Consider the following 22,215-nt stretch of genomic DNA (forward strand, 5'->3'; position numbering starts at 1 on the left):
TCAGGAGTAATTATTTGCTTATAATGTGATTTTAGGACAGTGTTCAGTTAAAGGACCTGTGGAAGAAAATCTGCCATCACAGTAGTGGAATGGAGTTTCAGGATCACCGTTACTGGCTGAGAACGCATCCCAACTGCATTGTGGGAAAAGAATTAGTCAACTGGTTGATCCGAAATGGGCACATTGCTACAAGGTAATGTAATCTTAAGAAAGACTTTTTGACATTTATTTATTTATTTATTTATTTATTTATTTATTTATTTATTATGAGGCTATAACATTGAGATATAAGTAAGAGGAGCAAATGTTGTGTTTTGTGAATAGGGTGCTATTTGTTTCTGCATTTGGTGCTTAGGGTGCTAATTAGTCACCCCTTCTCCCTCCTGGCTTTTAGATAGCAGCAAATAGATGCAAGGAGCCAAATGGGGTCGCAATTTACCTTATTTATTAAAAGCAGAAGTTTGTAGTAATTCCCACAACACAAAGCTCTCTGATTAAGCAGGATGGGGGAATGTAGCTAGATATTAAAAAGCACAGTGGATTCTCCTGCTACTGTTCCCTAATCTGGACATTACAACCTATCTTGGGAATTGAGTCCATAAGTCATGCCTGGAGTGTCCTAGCTCGCCTCATGATTCATTTGTGAAGAAGAGACAGGTCCTGTTACCTTTCAAGATATCACATCCCTAAGCTGTTCTACTTGATTAGATTAGCTGTTGCTCCTTTCCTGGGAAGAAACAAGTATGTAGGAAGAGAGAGTAAAAGGGTTAGCAGTGAAGCCCTGGGTTCCAGTTGTGCCTGTATTTCTCTTAGTTTTGTGCTTTTACTCAGTTTATTTAATCTCTCTGAGACTTAGAGCTCTCAATTCCAATGTGAGGAAAATATATGGTCCTGTGAAGAAGCCCTGAGGATATTATTTCATAATATGGGCTAAAGAGATTTATAAATTGTGAAATGCCGTATAAATAAAATGTGTCTATTTCATGCATTTATGTATATATATTTCATACCTATGTCTGTAATACGTGGTATTGTCATCTCATCAAGACTGTAAGCTCCTTGAGGGCAGGAACCATGTTATCCTTTTTTTTTTTTATTCTAGTAAGTACAGAGGTATGCTCGCACTGAGCACTTGAGCACTTCATACGTGTTTGTTGTAAATAAAATTAGTTTTTGGTAGGACTGCCTTATCAGCAGGTTCTCCTTTATTCTGGTATCTGGAAAAATCTTTTAATATAGCTCCAGGTCTTGCTTCTTTTACCCCTCACCTCTCCATGGACCATCTGAAATTTCAAATGATTAGAATGGAAAGAAAATTCATCTTGTGTCTCATCTTGTGCCTGTGAAATTATCCTAACTTTTAAAAGTTTTAATTTTTTGGTCTTAATTCAGGGCACAAGCTATAGCAATCGGACAAGCCATGGTCGATGGACGTTGGCTGGACTGTGTCAGTCATCACGACCAGCTTTTCAGGGATGAGTATGCGCTGTACCGGCCATTGCAGGTAGTTTTCCGTGTCCGCCAGTGAGCACATAGCTCGCTTGGGAAGTCTTTCTTGATCAGTGGGAATAAAAAGTAGTTGAATTACTCACAGATACATTTTCCTAACATGTTTTCTCTGTTGTTTGAAAGTTAAACACAGGTTTACTTGGTAGCAGTGGTATGAAAAACCAATTGGAATGAGACACTTTTCAATTGGTATGGCTTTTCTTAAGCTTGACCCTGTATTATCGTTGCCTGTTATTTACCTTTAATGGTTTTCAGTTTTACTGTGCCTGTGGTTTCAGGACTAAGAGAGAGTATATGTAATTAAATGATTGAAAAAATTTAGTATCACCCATGCAGTAGATTTTGATGCATTAGCAGTATTGTATAGCAATGGTAAAATGATGGGTGTGTATATGTCTTTTAATTAGGGAAGTGGAAATTATTTAAAATAGAACTTTTTAAGCAGATAAGCTTTCACTTTTGGTTTATGTTAATTTGTTGTGTATAATGTTTAGTCGTACCTTTGTGAGCTAAAAGTGGAAACTCAAAGGTCAGAAAAGACAAAGGTATGGTATTATTTGTTAAAATTTAACAGTTGCTTTCCAGAATATGTCCTAGCATTGACATAGGATTAGAATAAATTCTAAGCCATGTTCACTCTCAGGACTAAAAAGGATGAAATGAAACACCGTAAAATCTGTATATTATGTTCTGCTCATAGTGTGCTGCCTAAATCTACTGATTAATGAGAATTATAATTTTAAGAGTGGAATTGTCAGCATAATGTTGGTTTGCAACTTAGTTTGTATTAATTAGCTTATTTTTATGTAAATCTCTTTAGTGGTTAGCTTTGTGGAAGTATTGGGCTAGCGTTTATTTGTAGTGTGACAGCCTCACACTGTTGCCGTTGAAAGTGAATGACTTGGCTTTTGTCTTGATCTTTCCAGAGTACAGAATTTTCCGAGACCCCTTCTCCAGACAGTGACTCCGTGAACTCTGTGGAAGGACACTCTGAGCCATCGTGGTTTAAAGACATAAAGTTTGATGACAGTGACACGGAACAGATAGCTGAAGAAGGTGACGATAATTTGACTAGTGAGTTTAAACTTTCTAACATTTTAATTTTTATGACTCATTACTGTGTATGTCTGAGAAAATGAATGTTTTGTTTGTTTAGTTGAAAGAATCCTACTTTAAGTATTTTGGCTCCAACTAAATGTAAACATCTGATAGCAATCCTTGTTCTAGATACAGTATTTTCTTAAGAAACCAACTTGTTAGGCTACTGGCGTTTTCAGATTTTGCCATAGTCTCTAGTTTGCAGCAGCTTAAAAATAACTCTGAGCTAATAATATCGCAGCAGACAACTTTCTCACCTCTTCACTATGATATCAGACTTTCTCTCTGCAGAACCTCCAATATATTTCTCCATTTAAAAAATTCATTTTATATTTAATATGTTCAAATTTTATTAAGGCTACACAGAAGTACGTGAAAATACTGTATCCATTTTGGTATTGCACATTGGGCTTGTATATTAAAAAAACATTTTTCTCCTTTCCTCCAATACCCTGATGAAACCCGTTTTTACTCCCCTCCTCTCCCTATATTTCTTTCCCCTCCCCAACACTAAAAGATTCTGCCAGTCCTAGCAAGCGCACATCAGTCAGCAGTTTCCAGTCCACAGTGGACAGTGACTCAGCCGCGTCCATCAGCCTGAACGTGGAGCTGGACAACGTGAACTTCCATATCAAGAAGCCCTCCAAGTACCCACATGTGCCCCCTCACCCTGCTGACCAAAAAGGTAGGAGGTAGTCACCGTCTGGAATCCAAGCACAGGCTGGAGAGCTGGGCCGTAGGATCTCACGCCAGCCTGTCCTTCTGGCTTCGTCGGTCCCACACGGCGGAGGGGACGTGGTGTGGGTTTTGTTCCACCCTTTCTCATTTTCCCCACACCCCCTCCCCACACTTTTTTTGGTCGGTTCCTTTTATTTCTCGTTTTCTCCCTCAGTACCACCACACCCAATTTAAATAAAGCTTGTAGTCTTTCAAAGGAACTACATCAGACTGCTCTTCCCTGTAGCATAATGTGCAACTTCCAAGGTGGCATTTCTTGGCATTTATAACATGGACGTTCTGCTCTATTCATTTCTCTTTCTTTTTTTAACGTTTTAAAGCCTATATGCTTGTGCTATTAACCAGTAATGTAGTATTTCACTAAACCTTTTCAGGTGCTTGAACTATATTCGGTGGGGGGCGGGGGGATATTCACCCATTCCAAAACATCTTTCTACTAGAATTTAAAATGCTTATTATGGAAAGAACAGACCGAGGATGCAAATTTATTTCCTGATATCATTGTATTTTTTCCATGGTTTCTAACTGTGAAGAAGCTTCTCACAGATATTTGTTTGCGGGGAAGGATTGTGTTGATCATACTCGCACGTGTACTTCCAGGCCACGTACTAGTCATTATTTCCCTTTGTTAATAAATATCATTCTTGTGTCCACCTCAGAAAAAATGCTTGTTATGTTTATGCCATATTTGTGAAAAAGTTTTCTTCTCTGAGTGATACAAAATGAATGCATTATTTTTAGCTGTCTTATTTGAAGCTGTATTCTACTGACTCACAAACAATAATGGCCATATTCAAAAGACATTTGGTATAAAAGGAAAAATAAGGTAAAGCATTGCTAAAATCCATTAGTGGCAGTACCTAAGAAATGAAATGCTTTTTTAAAATGGATGTTGAGGTTTACTCTTTTGGATATAATTAAAAGCCAAATTTGAGGTGCCTGGGTGGCTCAGTCGGTTAAGCATCTGACTTCAGCTCAGGTCATGATCTCATGGTTTTTGGGTTCGAGCCTGCATCGGGCTCTGTGCTGACAGCTCAGGGCCTGGAGCCTACTTCAGATTCTGTGTCTCCCTCTCTCGCTGCCCTTCCCCCGCTCGTGCTCTGCCCCCCCCCTCAAAAATAAACAAACATTAAAAAATGTTTTTAAAGCCAAATTAAATTTTAGCCCTAAAGAGGCATTATGTAAAAGTAAATAATGTAAAAGTAAAAAATACGTAAGTAAATAAATAATTGTGAGGTTTCATTATGTTGTAGTAACTAAAAAATCATTATTATAAAGATGAAACAATTTGTTCTATGATTTCACCTGAGGTTTGGATTTTAACATTTAGCTCTCTGAAGTTGAATTGTTGCCTCAGATTGGAAATGCTTGTGTAATTCCTTGCTACTTCTTATTTTGAGTGTAAAAATATGGTCAGAAAAGAGAAATTTTTGAACCTAAACATCTATGCTAAAATAATTGGAAACAAACCCCCATTTCTACAACAAATTTCTCATGGTTGTCAATATTTTTTTTCAAGTTTATTTATTTAGTTAGAGAGAGAGCATAAGCAGCTCCGTGCGGTCAGTGCAGAGCCTGACATGGGCTTGAACTCACTAACTGTGAGATCATGACCTAAGCCGATATTAAGAGTTGAGTGCTTAACTGACTGAGCCACCTACATGCCCCTCATCGTTGTCAATATTAACCATATTGACCAATATGGTTATAATAATAACCATAATAACCAATATTATCCTCAAGGAGTGGTAAAATAGCGTTTAAGAGTTACAGTAATGGGGGGGGAAGGGTAGCAAACCATAAGAGATTCTTAACGATAGAGAACAAACTGAGGGTTGGTGGGGGGAGGTGGGTGGGGGATGGGCTACATGGTGATGGGCATTAAGGAGGACACTTGTTGTGATGAGCGTTCTGTGTTGTATGTGAGTGACGGATCACTAAATTCTACTGAAGCTCATATACGCTATATGTTAACTAACTAGAATTTAAATAAAAACTTGAAACAACAAAAAAGTTACATTAATAAAAATGTTTGTCTTATTCAAAAATAGAAGTTTAGAGAGGATGCGGTAAAAGAGGAGACCTGACTGGCATTGAACATGAGTAAGATACAGGTCTTTATGGGAATCATCAAAAATTATAAAAACGGTGGAGAGCATTTGGGCGAGTGTGAAAGGACAGTCCACTAGACACGGACATTCTGGTGACATGAACGGTAGTCTGGTCCCCTGGAGCACACTGGGTGATGCTTTTGTATTGGAAATGACAGGCGTGGGTCAGAGGTGGCATCTGTTGTGACGGAGGATAGCTCTTCTCTGGACGAGTGTGTTGGCGATGCAGTCTTGTTTTGCTGAAAGTAGAATGTGAAATACATGTTTGACTTGATGTTGATTTCACATCTTGGAAAGTTAAGGAAATTATGAAAACCATGAAGAAAGTGACCGGTCATTATAGATTTCATTATAGCAAAAGGTGGACTGCTGGGCAGTTAGACAATTTGCTTTAGACGCCTGACCTTGTAATGTTGGGAGAGGAATGAAATAAGAAACTTCGATAATGAAATTTGTACGGTATTTTTACAACCTCAAATTGTATCCCTAAGGAATTTTAAAGGGGAAGCATCTGCAGTTGAAAAAAATCACCATGAATCTTTTGCAACCTCTCTGCTCTCAACCCTTTAAAAAGATGGTCTGCAAAAGTTGTGAGAGATAACCTTTATATGAGGATGAATCTGAAAGTGGGGGCTAGCACTTAAAAAAAAAAGGGATAGTAGAAGTCTAAATTGCGCTGATGGATGGACTAAATGCCAAGGGCATCTCAGAAAAGATTTGGTTTTTAATGTTTATTTTTTATTTTGGGGGGGGATGGGGGGAGGGGCGGGGGGCGGGGCAGAGGATCCAAAGTGGGCTCCACGATGACAGCAGAGAGCTGGATGTGGGGCTCAAACTCACAAACCATGAGATCATGACCTAAGCTGAAGTTGGATGCTCAACTGACTGAGCCACCCAGGTGCCCCTCAGAAAAGATTTTTAAAGTTGTGGTGTAAAGAAAGAAAAAATAATGCCAGTGATACGAGGAAGTTTATGTAATATTAATTTAAGCTTCCCCCCTCGCCTCCATTGAGATAATCTTATCAGGAAAGAACTTACATGGTTAAAAGGAAAGTGAAGTCCAAGATAATGAGAATATAGGGAATGCCAGGTTTTTAAAAAAAAATTTTAAAGTTTATTTATTTTGAGAGAGCAAGAGAGAGCAAGCACAAGCAAGGGAGAGGCAGAGAGTGAGGTAGTCGCGGAGTCCGACATGGGACTCTGTCCCACAGACTGCGAGATCATGGCCTGAGCTGAAATAAAGAGTTGGATGATTAACAGACTGAACCACCTAGGTGCCCCAAGAATGCCTGGTTATTTTAGTCTTTTGTCAGGTTCGGTCAAAATATATACTAGATTATTTAAAGAATTTAGAGCTGTGATCATGGGGGCCAGAGTTTGTTATCTTAGAATTGTGGAGAAAAGGAGAGGGTGGAGAAAAGGATGACTGTAGTGACAGAGGCAATAAACTTTTGAAAAAGTAGGTTCTTGATTTGACATTAGAAGTTGGCAAAATTGGGGGCGCCTGGGTGGCTCAGTCGGTTGAGCGTCCGACTTCGGCTCAGGTCATGATCTCACTGTCCGTGAGTTCGAGCCCCATGTCGGGCTCTGTGCTGACAGCTCAGAGCCTGGAGCCTGTTTCAGATTCTGTGTGTCCCTCTCTCTCTGACCCTCCCCCATTCATGCTCTGTCTCTCTCTGTCTCAAAAATAAATAAACGTTAAAAAAAAATTTAAAAAAAATTGGCAAAATTGTAGAAAAATTTAATGAAAAGAATGTACTGTTGTATTTAGAAAGGGGAGTGGTGGTGAGTGGGCACCAGTGTTGGTTTACTATAATAAGTCTTTTCAAAACAACCCTATTTCCTTCTTTTATGGTAGTAGGAGATTGGTAGGTCAGGAGACTGTGGTGGATCCTGTTGTCTTTGATGTTAATAAGACATTTAATGGTCTCAATAACTTTGTGGACAAAGAGGACAGTTTTGCACTTATATACTAAGGAGGTAGTTATAGACAATAGTCATGTTTACCTGTTAATAGCACAGACTCGAGTCTCTATGAGTCTCTGTACAAAAAACACACATAAAGAGATTAGTGTGTTTGGCAAATGTAGGAACTTAAGGATGTCACTCTTAATATAACACATGGATTTGTACTTTAATGGTTGTGCCAGATATTGAAAGAGTAACCTGATATCAACAGAAAAGGGATGCTCATAGGTTATGCTGTAGGGCTGTCTATCTGTATTCAGTTCTTGCTCAACAAGCTTGTTTTTTTTGGTCAGCACTTTTAATGTTTTCCAGATTCACAAATTTTTAAAATATGGAAAGAATAAATAGCACATTGGATAGCAGAATTGAAATCTAAATATCTTTATTTTCTTAAGCAATCGACTGAGGCTAATAAGATGAAATTTAACACCTTTAAACAAAAAATAATGTAATTAGGCTTAAAACATCTACTATTCATACTCTGGAGAAAGTTGTCCTTTTTTTAAAAAAAAATTTTTTTAATGTTTATTATTTTTGAGAGACCAGAGAGAGCGTGAGCAGGGGAGGGGCACAGAGAGAGGGAGACACAGAATCCGAAGCAGGCTCCAGGCTCTGAGCTGTCAGCACAGAGCCCAACGCAGGGCTCAAACTCACGAACCGTGAGATCATAACCTGAGCTGAAGTCAGATGCTCAACCGACTGAGCCACCCAGGCACCCCGAAAGTTGTTCTTAATAGTTCGTGTGATGTTGTCTGAGAGAAATTATATTTCTTTTGTATATGGCTGAAGGAGAAGCTAGGTTCAGGAGTTAGGAGTAGTGAGCTCTTGCTGCTGGGCGCTGGGGGTGCCCAGGTGGTGTTGAATGTCCACCTTTCAGAGTTATTGAGGATCGATGCCTACATTGGATGAAAGGTTAGGTACCTTGGTGACTTCTAAGTTTCCTTTTAATTCTGAATCTGAAAAGAGAAATCTAGATTTGACATTTTAAAAGAATGGTAAGGAATGTAAGGAATCCTTCAGCCTATTCAGTAAGAACAGAATAGAAGAGATTCAGCATCAGAAAGAAGGTAATTATTAAGGTCATTTGCAACCTAGAGAGTCTAAAATTTAAGGACTTTCTAGGTGTTCATGGACTTAATAAATGTTTCTGGCTTTCACAGTTCTCTCCTGTTAGTTTTTAGCATACTAACAAGAATTATCCTTTGTCTGCTTTTCTTGTGAAGTTGAAATACAGTATTGTGTTTCTTCTGCATTGTGGTTAAGATTAACACTGATTACCAGAAAGTAAATATCGTCAGAGTGAACTGGTAGTAAAGTGAAAGAATAAAACACTCCTCTGCCTCCGGTTTTCATTCCTCTAAAAATACAAATGGGAATGGGTGGTTTTTTAGCTTTCCATTGAAGTTAAAGGTAATATTTATTAACTCTTTTCTTAGGAATCATCCTCTATCTTCTGAGGCTAAGGAAATTTGGATTTCTAAAATTGATTGACATATCTGCACTTAAAAAACAATCTGCTGTTTTTTTATCTTATGTAAGCAAACCCCTCATTTTCATAAGCTCATAAAACTGAAACAGTGGGATCTTGTTTGATTAATTATTCACTGGTGGTAAAATTTGGAGAGTAGTACAATTAAAATACATTTTATTTTGTGTTGAAGCAGGATTCTGAACGAGTCTTGACAAGTTTGTGAGTAGAACCTAGAGAAGTGAAAATCATAGCTTCCATAAGCCTCTAGATCTAACTTCCCATTTACAGGAGAACATAGCAAGTTAAACTGCCCCATGAGGAAGCATTCCGATCAGATCCGGAATATGGGACATTCCACAGGACCTTTGGCCTGGGTTCTTTCAAAATTTAATATCATGACTAAGTAAAAAGGTAGGGAGTTTGCTCTGTTCTAAAAGAGAATGAAGGGAATGCAATGTGTGAATCTTAGTGGATCCAGGTTTGAGGCAAAAAATTTATTAAAGCATTTTAGGAACATAAATTCAAATGTGCACTAACTTGACAATATTAAGACATTGTCAGTTTTTTTGAGTGTATAAATGGTATTGTGGCTATGAGAAGAATGCCCTTATGTTAAACATTTTTTTAGTGTTTATTGTTGAGAGAGAGAGGGAAAGCGAGCAGGGGAGGGGCAGAGAGAGAGGGAGACAGAATCTGAAGCAGGCTTTGCGCTGTCAGTGCAGAGCCCGATGTGAACCCCTGAATTGTGAGATCATGAGCTGAGCTAAAGTCAGATGCTCAACCAACTGAGGCACCCAGGTGCCCCCAAGAATGCTCTTATTTTTAAGAGATGCACGCTGAAGTATTAGTGGTCAAGTGTCATGATGTGTATAATTTCAAATGGTTGGGGAAAAACATACATATATGTAGAAAGAAATCAGATGTGGTAAGTTAACAGTTGTTGAATATGGGTGAAGGGTATACAGGATATTCTGTATGTTTGAAAATGATCACTCCTGGGGGGGGGTTAGGAAATATATATTACATACGTACATATATATAAAAGTAAATGTATATGAAAAGTAAAGCTTGCAAAGCCAATATATTAGTTGAACAAACAGGTTGGCATTATTCATTCTGTGTGGGAGGTACAGAAATGAAGTATAACATCTATTTTTATTTGTCCACGTACTTGATTTATTGTATTTGAGTTGGCACACATGAATTTTCTATGTAAAACTTTTTCTCTGCTTTCTTGTTCAAAGGATGATCATATTGGCTTATAAACATAATGACTTCTGAAGCTTGTTTGTTATAAGTGAAATCTATTTAAAACACTTAAAATACGTTGTGGTTTAGTTTGCATAGTAGAAAGAACCTAGAAAAGTTACAGGGGAAGTGAAGAATAAGTTTCACTTGTAAGAGAAGTATTTAATATTCTGAAAGTTCTAAAAGCACACAGCGTGTATTCAGTTATCTTCTGGCAACTATTTGGCAGTGTTTGGTTAGAATTTTGAAAAACTGAAACTCTAATTCAGAAACTCCTAGAAATCCTGATGAGTTATCTCTATTCCCTGCCAGTGTCACTTGTGTATTAATTTGCTTTATAGCTTGTAGTCTGAAATTAAAAAAAAAAAAAAAAAAAAACCTTATATATTTTTTCAGGTGGCTTCTCTACCCAAGAACTACTTTGTGTATAGACAGAGTCATTATCTGTGAAATCATACAGCTGTTCATGAGAAAAATAGTGTAACTTTTTTGGCTTTTCATGCCTAAATTACTGAAGATCTCAATTTTTGTAAACTGGTTCAGCTTTGATAAGGGAAAAGCAATCTGTTAAAAGATTATCTGACTTTACTGCTTCAAGGTTCTTTTGAGTTAATTCAAGTCTTTCAAGTCTGTTAAGTTTAGTATGAAGTGTGTGGAATAAGTCTAAAGATGCTTTTTAGCCTAACGCTCTCTTGAATTGGCTGGGCAGTGTTGGGTTTAGTATGAGTAATACTTCGTGTGTAGGTGTGTTCTCTGTATAATTACGCTGGCAAGTTACAGTCATAAGTCTCTGCTTTTCTTCCCACTCTCTCTGCTCTCTCCCTGGTATGCAGAGTATTTGATATCTGACAATGGAGGACAACAACTCTCAATAAGTGACGCCTTCATCAAAGGTAATTTTCTCAAAAGCTGTACACGGGATATTGTGTCTTGTTTGTGAGGATGTGCTTAGGGCCTAGCACACTGATTGGCACAGAGTAGGTACCGCAAATAAATTTGATTGTTTTAATATAATGGGAACACAGTTTTTGATACGTATGGTGACTCTGAGAATGTTGGGAGTGAAGAATATAAACTTGGACTTGGTTTGAGACAGGCTATCTGATCTGAAGGGTAATTGTTTAAAAGCTTTTAAATAGAATTTGCATTTTATTCTTTTAAAATTTTTTTTTTTTTCTTAATTTTTTTATTTATCTTGAGACAGAGAGGGACAGAGCATGAACAGGGGAGGGGCAGAGAGAGAGGGAGACACAGAATCCGAAGCGGGCTCCAGGCTCTGAGCCATCAGTACAGAGCCCGATGCGGGGCTCGAACTCCTGAACCGCGAGATCGTGACCTGGGCCGAAGTCGGACGCTCAACCGACTGAGCCACCCAGGCGCCCCTGCATTTTATTCTTTTAAAGGCATACATAGCTTATGCTTTCCAAATCATGAATATAATATTAAGTATTGACATACATATCATCAAGGATTCTCAAACCTGTCAGAAAGCCTCCAAGGAGATCTCATCCAATTGAGGATGCTGCTTGCCCTGTGGAACTGGGAAGAGAAGTGGGCAGAGGAGATAAAGAACTGATTCTGCTGGTCCATATCTTGGGGACGGAAGGCAGTATGGAAGAGTAGTCTTCTCTTACACCTTCCCTACTTAGCTTACTGTGGAGTACTGACATGCTTAATTAGTTCATAACCCTCCACAGCCTAGACCTTAGACAGTGGGAGGGCTTCAAATAAAAGAGAAAAGGTGGGGCAGGCTGGTGCATGGGGGGCCATTCGCAGCTGATCTCAAAATTTAGCAGGGTTTCTATATTCACCTCTGAACACCTGGTTCAACCAGAAGTTGATAGGCCCGCTGTTTACATAATTAAAATGTACAGTTTTTGTTCCTTGCATGTGGACATGTTCTTTACTTCATAGTGCTGGATCGTTATGTTGGAAGCTGTTTTGTTTGGTTGGTTGGCTTTAAGAGGGGGGAAGGATGAGAGAATTTTTGTAAACGTTTCCCACCTCTCCATTTATTCAGTCACATTTTTCAGTAGTTATATAGTGAGCATTTTTTTTTTTTTGCAAAACTTTTAATGTTACCTATTTATTGTTTAGATCCACTTTCATTCTTTTTAAAAATTTAAAGATTTTACAAAATTTTACATAGATTGTTACCATGTTTTAATGTTTCTTTGTAGTTCATTTTTGGGTTTGACTTATAAAAATTTGGCTTAAAAAAGGCCTTTGTTTTTTATATTGAGAAAGAAACACTATTAAGAATTGTCTGGATAAACTTTCTACACTGTCACATGCTGGTTCAGACGTATCAGAGCTGAGCTTTTCTCTTTCAAGTTCAGCACCCACACTATCACATGTTGTTCTGCCAGCATTCAGAGTTGTGCTGAATGTAGTTTTTAGTTTGCGTTATTATAAGGAAAGCTGGCCTCCTTTTTTAATGTCCCCAGCTGAATAAAAGGACTATAAAAAAATCTCATTTGTTTCTCAGAAGCCATATTTAAAATTGTTGGCTTAAGAGTCCTAGTCACTTACGTAAATTTGCTTTCTGGTGTTCTGTCTCTGATTTTGGCTGTTATGAGTTGATGATCTAAGTCAGACTTAATTTTTTTATTTGTGTACTGACACATCCTTGCCTTTTTATACCAATAGTTTGAACTGACAGACTTTAAAAAATTTTAAAGGATAACTTGGCACTTTCTAAACCTGTAAGTATATGGTATAAAATGCAACAGCGAAATACAATTTCTTATTTTATACTTAGAATCCTTATTTAATCGTCGAGTTGAGGAAAAATCCAAAGAGCTGCCTTTCACACCTTTGGGTTGGCATCATAACAACCTGGAGCTGCTGAGGGAGGAGAATGGAGAGAAACAAGCCATGGAGAGGTTGCTGTAAGGCAGTGAGCTTTTTGATTTTAATTTTCCATTTTTATAATGTTCGGTGACTTGGTGGGCATATGCATAGTAGCTTTTCTTCCTCATGAAATCAAAAATACTAAGATTACTTAGGAAATAAAGCCTATTCTGATGAACTTTCTTGTAAGAGTCCTCAACTGTGATTGTCTGTGCCCACTGTAATTTGCGGGGTAAAATTTCATTGAATTAAAGGGGTTATCTTAATTGAATATACTCACAGATTTCTTAATTGAATATACTCACAGATTTCATTCCTGTGCAAGATCATTAAGGCGCAGATAAAATAAGATTGACTCAAACAGATCTTCAAGCCCTAATTCACATGCTTATTTCTTTGTAGAGTGCCTGTTGATTTTCAGAATTCTTGTCTCTGGCGGTATTAACTCTGCAAACTTCTTTCTTGTGACATTTTTGTAGCTCAGCTAATCATAACCACATGATGGCACTACTCCAACAGTTGCTCCATAATGAGTCATTGTCACCATCTTGGAGGGACATCATTGTATCACTGGTCTGCCAGGTTGTTCAGACAGTCCGACCTGATGTCAAGAACCGGGATGATGACATGGACATCCGTCAGTTTGTCCATATTAAAAAAGTGAGTTCCGCTAATGCTTTTCTAATGCTAGGTGCTGATCGGTGGGCCTGGCAGTAATTTGGCTCTTAATGGTCATCTAAAGGGGGTTCTCGGTGAGGAGGGGAAGGTTTTTCTGCCTGATATGTTTGTTAACAATGAACTCAGTGGTCATGGAAGCCACTCATAGGAAGTGAGAGGTGAATGGAAGGGGTGAGTTGGGCATGGAGTGAATTGGGAAACCAAGCCAATACGGTTTCTTCCTTTCTTGCTTCCTTTTGCTTGATGTGTCGCCTATGAGAAGACCTCTTCCCACAGATTACTGTCACTGTTCTGAGGAAAAGCAGTGTGTAATTACTTTATTTAGCTGGTAGTGGAGTCCTGTATATATTTTTTGCCTATGACGTTTGACTTAGTAATGGTTTTACTTGCCAATTTGTTCGGTCAGATTAGTATTTTAGAGCACCAGCTAATACTGTAGAGAGTGGGAAATGGGTAAATAGACAATCGTGCTAGATGCCATTAATTATTGGTTGAAAGGAAGAGCTATATTCTGGAACTTCTGTTCTGATTTGATTACATAATAGTTAAAATTAAAAATGGAACTAAATAATAACATCCAAACGACTGGATTCTAAGGATATATTACTGAGTTTTGTTTTATTTCATTAGATTCCAGGTGGAAAGAAGTTTGATTCTGTGGTTGTCAATGGATTTGTTTGTACCAAAAATATTGCACATAAAAAGGTAATGTGATCTTTTCCGACAGTGAAGGTCAGCAAACTATGATTGTGTACCAAGCCAACAAGTTGGGGTACTAACTTCTAATCATAGAAGAGAAGGAGAATGGATATCAAGGAGTAGTTTAGCAGTGTCTGCTATAGGGGTGAAATCTTGGAGGTTCAGGAAAGGTCTCCCAGAGCTGATGATGATTAGGATTTGGGTAATAGGAACTCATCGGACAAAAGAAGGTAGGGGGAGGGTGGGTCAGGCTTCCAGACCAACAGAATGATAGGATGCTAGTATCATTTCTCCCTTGACCCTGCCACATCTTAGGGAGACAAGGTTTCTCTAATAGCCTGGAGTCCTTCCAGAGGCCTAGAATTTTAAAACTTTGCTGTTTTAGGGCTGAGCTGCAGAATTATCACTGATATTCTGTTATCTTTCTTACCTTCTATCTCTGCCTTCAGGCCTGAGGCCTCTTTCTAGCACTAACACAAAGAAATGGGGTGAAATAACCTGGTGTGCTAAAGAATCTCTGAGATCCTAAGGTGCAAGATGAGAAAGGAGATGACGTTGGAGGAAGCAGGCAAGGGCTTTGTATCCCAGTAGGGGCCTTGAACTTTATTCTGAAGGCCACTGATTCTCAAAGTGCATAGTACATTAGGGTCACCTGTGGACATAGTTAAATATGTAGAGTCCTAAGCCCAACCCCTAGAAATTCTCATTCAGTATAAGGGAGTTGGTGGGGTGGGGAGGTGGGGTTGCTTTTAAAGTAGGTGTTCCAGATGTTTGCAGTGTCATTTGTTGCTCCTCACATTTTGAGAAGCCATCAGTCTAGCAGTGCTCTCAAACTTGCTGTGCTTCTGAATCACTATGGGAGCTTACTGCAAATAGAGATAACCTGACCCCCCACCTCTGGGAATACTGATTTGGTTACTATGAGAGCTTAGGCAGATTTCTAGCCTGAACGACTAGGTGGGTGAACTGCAGTCCTATCTTCACTCTTTTCTAAGCAGAGACTAATTCATTTTTGGTAAAGGCATTAGGCTCCTGAAAATTATTAGTGACCATAGATAAATAAAAGTACGCTTGGATTTGAACTATTGTCAGTATTTCTACATAGAATCTTATTAAACCAGGCACATTACCCATCAAAGTAGTAATTTAAGCCAAATGAAATGATCTGTGTTGAATTAAAAGGTAAGTATGTTGAGATTATCTCCAGAATTGAAAGTTATATGTGGGTGTGGTAGAAACATAGGCATGAATGACTGTCTTGCTCCACTGACCATATTTAGAGGTAGTCTTTAATTTGTAGTTGGTAAAAAATCCCTAAATGTAGTTCCCCAACTGATGAGTCACTGTTTCAAGATCATTTGCCAGTTTGGAGTCTACAAGCACGGTCAGTCTGAAACCTCCATTGCGGGACCCAGGCTCTTCTGCCTGTGGTTTTAGTTACATGGATAGGGTGTATTGTTGGAATCTGTGCTCCTGGATATGCTTTAAGGTTTTCCTTTTTAAACTTTTTACCCACTTTGGCTTGCCAGTTTATACTTTCTTGGAATCTATTCAGGGGGCATTTTCATTCTTTTCTCCCTCCTCTGTCCTTGAATTTTAGAAAGGTTAAGTTAGGCTTTCAAAGTTGCTGATTTCTATGAGTTTATAAAGTATCCTGTCTTTAAGCTCCTCTTCTCCATACCCAGGGCTTGATATCTTTTCTTGCAATATTAAAAAAACAAAAACCTTTTAAGAGAGTATAGAGCCAAGTTTTTAGAAGTCTGCATTGCTCTGAGCTCATTATTTGTTTTGAAAAAATATATAAGAGAATACCACAAAAGAACTAAATGAGAGTATTTCATTACAAATATAAGGAAATAATCTATTTAGGAGGAATTATAAACAGTGTGAGTTTAGTGATTAAAGGAGGTCTGTAACATAATAGACTTTAAAGTCTTTTAACAAACTTCATCTTTTGTAGATGAATTCTTGTATTAAAAATCCCAAAATTCTTCTGTTGAAATGTTCCATCGAGTATCTCTACAGAGAAGAAACTAAATTTACCTGCATTGATCCTATTGTGCTTCAGGTAAGAACTTCTTACTGAACAGTGATCTGGAGGGATGTTTGTGTACTGTAGTGCCTGCAAACACTTAGAACTCTTTCCAGCTGCTTAAATTGGAGGGGCAAAGAAACTCGATTGCATTTGTTTCATTAAAAACATTTTTTATAGGGGCGCCTGGGTGGCTCAGCTGGTTAACCATCTGACTCTTGATTCCAGCTCAGGTCATGATCTCATGGTAATGGGATCAAACCTCTTGTATGGCTCTGCACTGACAGCGCGGAGCCTGCTTGCGATTCTCTCTCTCTGCTCCTCCCCCGCCTATGCTCCCTCCCCTCCCGCCCAATAAATAAATAAACTTAAAAAAATTTTTTTTAATTTATTAAATAATTATAAAAGACATTTTTATGTATTACTTTGGAAGCTTACCAAAACCTCTGTCACTCCTCATTTTTTTTTTTTTTTTTTTAAATTTTTTTTTTTTCAACGTTTTTATTTATTTTTGGGACAGAGAGAGACAGAGCATGAACGGGGGAGGGGCAGAGAGAGAGGGAGACACAGAATCGGAAAGAGGCTCCAGGCTCTGAGCCATCAGCCCAGAGCCTGACGCGGGGCTCGAACTCACGGAGCGCGAGATCGTGACCTGGCTGAAGTCGGACGCTTAACCGACTGCGCCACCCAGGCGCCCCTGTCACTCCTCATTTTTATTTATATTTATTATTTTTTAAATGTTTATTTATTTTGAGAGAGTGCATGTACTTGCAAGCGGGGGATGGGGCAGAGAGAGAAAGAGAGAGAGAGGAGAGAGAGAGAATCTTAATCACTGGGCATGATCTCACATGCTCACATGTGAGCATGAGATCATGACCTGCGCCGAAATCAAGAGTTAGATGCTTAACCAACTGAGACACTGTGGCACCCCTGTCATTCCTTATTTTTAGAGTTTCAAAGTGTTAAGGGGAACCTAGAACTTTTTGGGAATATACGGAAGAAAAAGTGAAAATATGAATTCTGGCCTCTGTGCGCACCTGGGTTGTTGATTTACTTCAAGTATTTTTCTAACTTACCAGATTCCCAGTGGCAATACCTGGCTTTTCATATAGTCTGTTCTACTAAAACGCTTGTTTCTGGAACACCAGTTACCTTGTACACAGCTGGTAAAGGGGAGCAGCATCAGATGGAAGTTGTGTTGGTTTCTATGTGATTTTTCTTAGCTAAGGGGACCCAGCATGGCTGCAGTAGGATCATAACCGTCATAACCCTCAACTGGAAAGAAGAATCCGCCTCAGCTTGGCTGCTACCAAGGCAGGAACCCTTTTGGCTCTTTTTAAGAAATTCAAAGTGCTCTGCTGTTGGAAGGACTCTCTCCCTGGAGGGAAGCACCCCTAGCCCTGGGTGTTTCTTAATGGCTCCACTGCTCAGAGCTCCTTTTGTGGTTGTACTGTTGCAGTTGCTTTTGTACACTTAAAATTTCCCTTGAGGCATGAGGCAGCCTCCAGCTGTGCTGAGCTACCCATTGGGGCTGTCCACATTCTCTCTCAAAGTACTGATTATTTTTGTTAGCGCACTGGATATGAAGTTATATTGGTCTAAAAAGTTTTTTGCCCCGACTTCTTTTCTACCATAAATACTATTAATTTTAATCAGCAGTTGTTCAAAATGGGAGGTTTTCAGGAATGTGTCTGTAATATTATAGTAGAAACACATTCAGTTCCAGAAACATTTAGAGAAACTTGAAAATTCGTGGGTGATAGGCACATTTTTCTGAGAGTGGTAGGAGCAGTCACTTTTGTACTGAATTCATAGACACCAACAGAAGAAACTTCGTTGTGGTTTATGGAACTCTGCTCTATTGCTTAATGAACTCTGTTACTTGGGGCTCTTTCCTCTTTAGAATTCAGTTAGAAATAAGGGCAAATCAGGGGTTCTGCCTATATCATACCCTCTCTACTAGCTCTGATGTACTGTGCCTTCTCAGTGGTGACCTGAAATAAGGAATTAGGGGAAACACAATTACTGTTTGTGGAATCTCAGATTCTTTAATGCTGGGAATTTTCTTGATCTCAATGAAGCGGTCCGTGGAAAACTTTTATAGGATCAGATCACAACTGCATTGATTGTAAGGCTTATCCTGATTGCATTTGTTAAAATGTATAAAATTATAGGTCTTGTAATTGATGAATTGGGTAGCTGAAATCCACAGGTAATTATTTACAGAACATTTATACTTAAATTTGTTCACTCCATTTTAACTCCATTCTTGCAAGTAGGTTAACATACTAAGGTCTTTTTGTGTTAGAGAAGTTTGCTCTGGGCAAACATGTATCTAAGAGACATGATTTAATTCACATAACCTAAAGCATCTTGGTTGTGCTTTGAAACATAGTTTCTTATACCTCTAATACCTGCCCTATAGAAGTTTTTAGTTTGAATTAATATAAAGCATCAGCTTATTTTTTTTCCTCCTTTTTTGTTTGGTCCAATCAATGTGGAATAAGCAAAGAAGAAGCTGAAATTTTGGTTCATACAGGTGTACCTCAGAGATACTGCAAGTTCGGTTCCAGGCCACTGCAGTAAAGCCAGTATAGCGATAAAACAACTTAGGTGACTTGTTTGGTCTCTCAGTGCATATAAAAGTTATGTTTACACTGTACTGTAGTCTTTTAAGTGTGCTAATGGCATTATATCTAAAAAAAAAAAAAAAAGGTATACATGAATTAAAAACACTTTACTGCTAAAAAATGCTGACCATCATCTGAGCTTTCAGTGAGTTGTTCAAAATCACTGATTACAGAGTACCATAACAGATATAGTAAGAATGAAAAAGTGTAAAATGCTGTGAGAATTTCCAAAATGTGACACAGATATGAAATGAGCGAATGCTGTTGGAAAAATGGTGCCAATAGACTTGTTTGACACAGGGTCGCCACAGACCTTCAATTTGTAAAAAGTGCAGTACCTGCGAAGCACAGTGAAGCAAACTATAATAAACAAGGTATGCCTGTAATTAGAAAGAGGATGAGTGACAGAGGCCAAGCAGGTAATTACCCTGGGGCTTTACAGTGTCTTCACAAAGCTGGCACTACTGGTGAAATTATGATATTTGGAAGTTTTAGGTTTGAGAACAAACGGCTAAGAAAGAATTCTTGAGACGTTTTCGGTGTAAAGAGGTGATTTTCTTACAGCGTGGGGAGAAAGAGGGAAACAGAGGCAAAAGAAATGTAACTGAGCAGAAAGAGCTGCCCTGGGATTGTGAGGAGTGACTGATTATATACTTTTTAATTAGTGAGGGTTAGGGTTAGCACAAGTCTCTAAGGAATTTGGAAGCAAGACTTTCTGGACCTTGACGGGCTAGTTGCTGTTAAGATAAGGTTACATTTAGTCTTTAGTAAACCATAAACATTGAGGCACTAAGGCAGCCCTGAGTTCCTTGAAGAAGGTCACACTCTGCATGTTCAGGTATCAGTGTGCTGTAAGCTGTTAGGAAATTTAAGTTACAGTTCTTTTGCCTTTGTTTCCCTCATCACTACTAGGTCTGTTGGTGTGCCTCTGCTCCATTTCATGCTCATGGCCCACTTCCTGATATTCTGTCCTTGCTGGGCCTGGCCCAGGCCTCCTTTGAACATGGTGCTTCATGTGCAGTCACGATAGCTGATTATAGTTGGGACTGAGAGGAAGTGTATTTGCCATCCCTGTGCCAAAGGCCAGAAATTAAAAAAAAAAAAAAAATCAACTTATTATAGTTGCACTTTTGAAGCTGCACAGATAAAATCATTGAAAATGCCATTAAATGACCATTTGGTAAGTAGAGTAGGAAATTAACACGTTTCAAGGGAAAAAATCCATTTCGTTAATAATTGGAGATGTTGAAAACATACAGTAAACAGAAGTAAACAGAAGACGGTAGAAATGTACTTCATAGTGGTGGGTTCATTGCAGGGAGTAGGCTCATCCATTGCTGGCGGCACTGACCATGAATACAGACTTGCTCAAAAGACACTTCGGGCGTGTGGAGCAGAAGTGACAGACATGCACACACATTCAAGTGTCTCCTTTCTGGAGCCCATATATTTTATGAAACAGTCAGTGATTTGTATTGTTTTAACTCTGGTCATTGTTGGTAGTATTCATTTGCTTTGAAAATAAGCCTTCGTCAAGAAATTGTATTAAGTGGTATGTTTTAGGTCTTTATAGCTGTTCTAAGTAGAAGATGATCTTCTGGGAGATTGAAATGAGGAAGAAGCTGAAATAGCATCTGTTAGAGAGTTATTTATTCCAATACCAAAGAAGAGCTACTCTAGTTAATTTCAGAATGTAGTAGGGGGATTCTATATTTAAAGAATGAGAAATTGCTTTCATGGGGGAGTTAGGCTCACTGAGGTTAGGTTTGTTTGTTTTCTTTTAATCTCTAAGAGCAAACTAATTGGATTCTTGGCTTTCACATTATTAGTTATTAAGAATTGAAAATCCTTCAAAGTACAATTAGTGAGTCAGAAAATGGAATTTCTCCTAAAACCCTTTTTTATTAGCATAACCAACAGTTCAGATTTATGAATAATATTCTTGGTTGTGTTTGAACTGACTTGCTTATAGACTTATTTGGAGATGAAGAGACTTAGTCAAACCCTCCTGATGTTTTAATATTTGTAGATCTTGAATTGAAGCAGGTATAATATTTTTGATGTTTTTTTTTCCTTAGGAAAGGGAATTCTTGAAGAATTATGTTCAGCGAATAGTTGATGTTCGACCTACATTGGTTCTAGTTGAAAAAACAGTGTCTCGGATTGCCCAAGACATGTTACTAGAACATGGCATTACTTTGGTCATTAATGTAAAATCAGTGAGTGTTCCTATTTTTCTATCATTTAAAAAAAAATCTCTGTTTTTAAATTTATATGCATCATATTGATATGCAGGGATCTTTGATTATCTGTTTGGTCTTCCATATATATTGAAAGTAGGACAGTAAGCACAACAGTCGTTTCTTTATTTAAGACTAGAGAATCTCAGACTGGAGGAAAGGGTAATAAATTATATAGCACTCATTATGGTTGTAACACCAAAGATGTAATAGATAATTGGTAATGAGTAGTATTTGTTGAGCCTTTGTTTTGTTTGGGGAATTGTACAAGTAGAAGATGCTCTCTCTCCTGAAAAGCTACCCTCTTCAGAATAGAGGCCACTTCTAGGAAATTTCCTGTTTCCCCCAGTCCTGTGCCAATGCACAATGCTCACATGTCTTTTAATAATGTTATTAATACGAGTCTGGTTTGTTTTCGTGGGAACATATTGATCACTGAGCAACTACTTATAGTGTAATCTAGAATCAAAAATTATTATATAATTAAAATTAAGAAAATTAATTGTGAAGTTTATGTCTAAATTTTTCCTATTTTCCAGATAAAATTTACTAAGAATTTTATTCTCTAATTTTGTAATAAAACGTTTTTCTGTGTTCTAGCAAGTTTTAGAACGAATCAGTCGGATGACCCAAGGTGATTTAGTAATGTCGATGGACCAGCTGCTTACAAAACCCCACCTGGGCACCTGTCATAAATTTTATATGCAGATCTTTCAGTTGCCTAATGGTGAGTGATCGTTAGATAGATTGACCTGAGATTGGAGAATTGAAGAAATGAGTAAACTCATCAGTACTACAGTGTTTACTTTGTCCTAATTTCTAATAATCCATTAATAGTGTTTAGTTATAATACTAATATCTATTAGCAGTGGTTGTTAAATGAAGATTGGTAACTTTGGTCTTACTTGAAAGTTTTTCTTTTGTAGAGGTCAAGATAATG

The 22,215-nt window shown here is 38.2% G+C and overlaps 1 protein-coding gene and 1 long non-coding RNA gene across 10 annotated transcripts in view; both read left to right on the top strand.

Moving 5' to 3' along the window:
- PIKFYVE (phosphoinositide kinase, FYVE-type zinc finger containing) overlaps positions 1–22,215 on the top strand; it is an 88,538-nt gene that overhangs the window by 28,270 nt on the left and 38,053 nt on the right. For 6 of the 9 annotated variants that reach the window (XM_086719480.1, XM_086719476.1, XM_025933605.2 and 3 more), the window contains 11 exons: positions 36–193; positions 1,393–1,504; positions 2,436–2,583; positions 3,125–3,292; positions 10,977–11,036; positions 12,905–13,034; positions 13,476–13,656; positions 14,305–14,379; positions 16,334–16,441; positions 21,114–21,254; positions 21,876–22,002. In XM_086719480.1, the coding sequence (XP_086575606.1) occupies positions 36–193; positions 1,393–1,504; positions 2,436–2,583; positions 3,125–3,292; positions 10,977–11,036; positions 12,905–13,034; positions 13,476–13,656; positions 14,305–14,379; positions 16,334–16,441; positions 21,114–21,254; positions 21,876–22,002 (1,408 nt within the window). Of the gene's footprint in view, positions 1–35; positions 194–1,392; positions 1,505–2,435; positions 2,584–3,124; positions 3,304–10,976; positions 11,037–12,904; positions 13,035–13,475; positions 13,657–14,304; positions 14,380–16,333; positions 16,442–21,113; positions 21,255–21,875; positions 22,003–22,215 lie in introns of those variants that run through there. The other 3 variants (XM_086719477.1, XM_086719478.1, XM_086719483.1) reach the window with 3 other exon arrangements.
- On the top strand, positions 4,485–5,128 carry LOC147578652 (uncharacterized). The gene is made up of 2 exons (XR_015254324.1): positions 4,485–5,018; positions 5,089–5,128. It is a non-coding gene; the product is annotated as an uncharacterized LOC147578652 (long non-coding RNA).

Source organism: Puma concolor, chromosome C1 (genome assembly GCF_028749965.1).
Source record: "Puma concolor isolate L17-30 chromosome C1, mPumCon1.1.hap2, whole genome shotgun sequence".
Lineage (NCBI taxonomy): Eukaryota > Metazoa > Chordata > Mammalia > Carnivora > Felidae > Puma > Puma concolor.